At 49.1% G+C, this 5,000-nt stretch overlaps 2 protein-coding genes across 6 annotated transcripts in view; one reads left to right on the top strand and one right to left on the bottom strand.

The window, feature by feature from the left end:
- The window catches only part of LOC123516467 (solute carrier family 35 member G1-like), a 153,644-nt gene that overhangs the window by 55,670 nt on the left and 92,974 nt on the right, over positions 1-5,000 (top strand). The window lies entirely within an intron of this gene.
- LOC123516466 (carbohydrate sulfotransferase 1-like) overlaps positions 1-5,000 on the bottom strand; it is a 147,701-nt gene that overhangs the window by 63,801 nt on the left and 78,900 nt on the right. Inside the window, exon 1 of one of the 3 annotated variants that reach the window (XM_045275778.1) lies at positions 3,565-4,695. The exons of the other annotated variants lie outside the window; for them this stretch is intronic. Coding sequence (XP_045131713.1) covers positions 3,565-3,965 — 401 coding nt within the window. The 5' untranslated portion in view covers positions 3,966-4,695. Of the gene's footprint in view, positions 1-3,564; positions 4,696-5,000 lie in introns of those variants that run through there. 3 annotated transcript variants of the gene reach the window in all.

Here is a 5,000-nt window from a genome sequence, read left to right as displayed (position 1 = left end):
GAAGAAGAGACACGACAAAGAAGGAGCGTTTTGTCCTCATCTCTAGGAAGGGATGGAGTAAAATGATAGCAGTGAGGAGTGTCGGGTCTTGGTGAGCGGTGCGTGGTGTGTGATGCTTGATTCTGCTGCACGGAGGAAAGGGGAGAGCAGAGGGAGGGAAGAGAGAGGGGTGGAGGACGGGAGAGGAAGAGGGAGGAGGGTGCGAGGTGGTGCATGAGGGCTTAATCCAAGGTCTACCTGGTCCCGTTTTGTCCATGGCTGACCATCTGGACCCCCATCCCTCTGTCCACTAACTCTCTCTCCCTCCTGCCTCTCGCTCTCCTTCTCGCCGCCTCTCCCACGCTCCTCCCTCTGTCATGTCCCCGTCTCAATGCTGCCACGCCCCCCTGCAGCCCGCCCTTCAAGCCAACGCCCCTCTTGAGCCATACGAGGAACTGAGATGATAAACTATCCCACCTCTGCTTGTCCAGGTGTGACCGAGCCGCCCTCACCTGTCCCTTGTTAGTAACACCGGGGCATGGAGGTAAACACTGCTTGCTGCTTAGTCACTCTGCTCCGCCCTGTACCTTCCATTAACTACGAGTACCATGGTGCTTTTCCATATTCATTCTGCTTACTATTTGGTGATTTTATACAGCTTCAGAAACTTATGTGGGGATTGAAATAGTGAAGACTCTGGTCATTAATTATCGGATCTCCCTAAACTTTTCCTACTGTCAATGAAATGGTCTAATCGTACACAAATCTCAAGGTTAAAATGTGTCCCAGTGTTATGGGGTTAAAGGTTGATGCTGGTGTCTCGTTAAGGCAAATGGGACTGTTTTTGTTATCGTATTTTGTTTAATTTTTTTGTCATGTCTTGTGTTAAAAAGATCCCCATCCAGTTTTTTTTTTTTTCACTGTAAAGGAGAATAAATTGAACTTCACAATTCTTCTACATTTTTTTACGTCCCCAATCATTCATCGTATTAAAAAAAGATCCACTCTTCAATATTCCTTCCATTACATTTATATAAAGAGCACCTTTCCTTTTTTTCCCCCTTTATTCCTTTATCATCATCCTATCAATCATTACATAAAAAAGTGTCCCCTTCCTTTAAGATCCCTTCACCCCTCCCCCACACCCCGCACCATCCATCACCGTAAAGAGAGCCAGCCACACCACTTTCACCCCGCGCCCTGGAAATGGAAAAGGAAGATACAAAAAAAGAAAGATAGAAGTGTCACAGGTTGTAATTTTCTCTTTCACTGGGTCACCGCGAGGGAGGGAGCCGAGAAGGAGAGTAACGGAGGGTATTGAGAAGGAAGAAGGAGCTTACGTCACAGTCCTCTCTCTCTCTTTCTCTTTCTCTTATCAGGCGTCCGGCGGAACACTGGGACTCGTTGGCTTTCTCTCTCGCCGCCTGACACTAATCCCCTGGCCAGAGAGAGAAGAAGGAGAAGGGAGGCACTGGTCTAAACTCCCTTGTGTTGATTTCTGAAGCTTTTCATGTCAAGTGTAATCTGATCCATACTCACAGTTAGTTACGAGCCGTTGTTACTCCACCCATACACACACACACACACACACACACACACACACACACACACACACACACACACACACACACACACAAACACACACATAAGAGATGAAAATGATAGTGTTCCCAATAACCTGAACAAAGACACTCGTACTTCAAGAGGAGGAGGAGGAGAAGGAGGAGGAGGAGGAGGAGGAGGAGGAGGAGGAGGAGGAGGAGGAGGAGGAGAAGGAGGAGGAAGAGGAGGAGGAGCTGACACGCCGAAAACCTGTTAATAGAACGTAGTGTTATTTTTGTTATTTTGAAAGGGAAAGTAATGCCAAATGTCGTTTTCCCTAAGGCATTGTAGACAGCGTAGCGAGAGGAGGAGGAGGAGGAGGAGGAGGAAGAAGAGAAGGGCGTGTTGCTGTTGCGTGCAGGTGCTGTGGTAGACTGAAGAGGAGGAGGAGGAGGAAGAGGAGGAGGAGGAGGAGGAGGAGGAGGAGGAGGAGGAGGAGTATATGTTCAACCGGTCGACCTTTAAGCAGCTTCAGTATGAGGACGAAAGTTGGTGAACGTGGCGTCGCTACGGTGTGTGTGTGTGTGTGTGTGTGTGTGTGTGTGTGTGCGCGAGTATTAACAGCGTAGGTGCGTTTATTATTATTACTGTGTCGCATATCTCCACTGTAATTGAGAAAGAAGGTTAATGACAAAGAGGAAAAAAAACCCAGTAGATTCAATGAGAGAGAGAGAGAGAGAGAGAGAGAGAGAGAGAGAGAGAGAGAGAGAGAGAGAGAGAGAAGGAAGGTAAGTTAAGGCAATGCATAGCTGATACGAATTTATAGTGCATATTAGCTTTTATGGTGTGTTGTATTTGGCGAGAGAGAGAGAGAGAGAGAGAGAGAGAGAGAGAGAGAGAGAGAGAGAGAGAGAGAGAGGGAGACTAGTGTTAAGGAAGTTTACAAAGGTTAAGAATAAATAAGATGATAGATAGTAAGGAACGAGAGATAGTAAAGGGAACAACAAAGATTAGTATTGTAGAAGATTTGTAGTGAAAGAAGAGAAATGAAATCTGATGGAGAGAAAGTGAGGAGAAGTGTGATTAGTGAAATAAGATGAAGGAAGAGAGAGAGAGAGGGAAAGAGAAGGAGGGAAGGAAGGGAAAGAACAAGCAAGGAAGGAAGGAAGGAAGGAAGGACAAGAAAATAAAACAAGTAAAGTGATTAAAGGAATAAGATGAAGGAATAGAGAGATAAATGGAGAGAAGGGAAAGAGGAAGGAAGGAAGGAAGGAAGGAGAAAGAAATAAAACAAGACAGAAATACACAAACTGATGGTTAAACATACAAATGAAAAGAGCAAAATGAGGAATGGGATGGAGAGAGGAAGATAGATATGAATGAAATAAATGAAAAGTAAGGGAAGGAAAGAAGGAAGAAAGGAAGGAAGGAAGGAAGGAAGGAAGGAAGGAAGGAAGAAAACTAAAGGAGAAACAGAGATAAATTGACGTTTCAGCAGCTAGATACATCAAGCAAAAGAGGAGATGAGGAAGAATGAAGAGAAGAAAGGAATTAATGATGCGAGGAAAGAAGGAAGAGAAGGAGATGTGGATGGTAGTGGTGTAGGAGGAGGAAGAGAAGGAGAGAAAATAAAAGACGAAGGATTTAAGACAGGAAGGAGGAAGCGAGTCATTTAATTATAAGCAGCTACGAGAACCGAACAGACGCGCCCTTCGTAATAAACCTTTCCTTCCTCCCAGCCTGAGTCACGTCGTCATTACCGAGATACATCCCGCTGGTGAAAGGGAAAAAATGACTGCCGAGGCCCAGGTACAGGCGAAGGGACCCCCCGGTAGGCAGGCGTTCGACAGGGATAAATACAGGAGAATTGTAAAACACCCCTCCTCTCTCCTGCTTTCCCCCATTTCGCTGCTGGATAGATACACGATTTCTTCCTTTCATATTTCGTAGGACTAAAGCGGGAGAGGGTTGCCGTTTGGTGTACCTCGCCTTAATGGACAAAAAGATAAAGATTCCGCCTTTTTTGAGGAGGAAGATACTAACTTGTAAGCCGCCAGCCAGGTCTTGGGCTTGCTGTGCTCAATCACGACGTATTTCTTATCCGAGTCCTCGATGTTGATGGCCCTCGAGGCTTCCTGGGCCGATGGGGAGCTGCTGCCACCCTCTGAGGAGGAGGTGGAGGTCTGGGAGGGGGAGGAAGAGGCGCTGGAGGAGGCTGTGGAGCACGTGCTGTGTGTGTCTTCCTGCTTGTCTTGCACTGTGGTGGTCGCTGTCTCTCCTGTGTTCTTCGCTCCCTCGTCCTGCCTCTCCGCTCCCTTCATGTGCTCGACTCCTTCTCCAGGCTGTGGGTGGGTCATCTCCTCCCGCCCCTCCACAGAGGCCTCACAGTGGGACTCACCCTGCGTCAGCGTCGCCGGCGGGTACGACTTCCCTTCGTCACTCATGGTGGTGTTGAATCAGGGCAAATACCAGCACTAAAGAGTCGTCCAGCCGCTCAGATGACACTCACGACAGCTGAGCCAACATTGCCCGCGTCGCTGTTCCTTGCTCACCTCGCCTCCACTCGCTCACTTCAAAACTTTGATTAAATTAGAGTTTTTCCTCTCCTATCTGTGTGTATTTGCTGCAAAGCCTGCTGCACCTTGCTATTTCTTATTTCTATTAACTTTTCAGGAAGGAGACTCGGAATTACGTAAAACTTCCCTCGTGGTCCTGGACGCTCACTCGTCTTTTTATTACTACTCGTGCTGCTCAGCCTTTTCTGTTGACTCACGTGCGTCGGCAGAACAACTGGTTACCACGACAAGTGCAGCCGTGACGCAGCCTGAACTGGCTCCTTGTCGCCCTCTCACTCACCTCGTAAAAACTTGGGGCGAATGTGACTGCGACTTCTCGAAAACTTTTGAAGCCTCTCACTCACTGGCACAAACACGCACGCTACATACGGATTTCCACGCACTGCCCTCAGAAACAAGGCCGTCCTTCACCGCGACACTGGGCAAGGCCACTGATCACTCGCGGCAGCCGACAAGAGGGAGAGGAAGCACGAGCATCACCGAGAGCAGAGTCCAGCGAGGTAGTGGGAGCGGGAGGGCCTGGGCAGGTGGGTGTGCCCGTCACGAGGTTGAGAGTGAGACTGAGAGGGACGCGGGCGACGGCGAGGCAGAGGGGTGAGGGGGAGGGGCTGGGAAGTGGGGGAGAGAAAGAGGGAAGGTGGTGGTGGTGGTGGTGGAGGAGGGGGGCGGAGCTTACAGGCTTGTGTGCCACGGCTCTTATGGAGGCCACGAGGCAACTGCCCAAGTGAGAGTGAAAACTATCGAGAGGAGCCAGAGGGGAGAGGTGCCTGCCACACTGCAACGCCCTGTGATCACCGGCGGGAGGGAACAAGATGACATGAAGAGGAGGAGGAGGAGGAGGAGGAGGAGGAGGAGGAGGAGGAGTAGTCTTCATCTCCTGTATCTCTCCATGTATCGTGGTGA

The sequence above is a fragment of the Portunus trituberculatus genome, chromosome 41 (genome assembly GCF_017591435.1).
Source record: "Portunus trituberculatus isolate SZX2019 chromosome 41, ASM1759143v1, whole genome shotgun sequence".
NCBI classification, from domain to species: domain Eukaryota; kingdom Metazoa; phylum Arthropoda; class Malacostraca; order Decapoda; family Portunidae; genus Portunus; species Portunus trituberculatus.
Note: the sequence above shows the minus strand (reverse complement) of the source record. Positions and strands in the feature narration are given on the sequence as shown.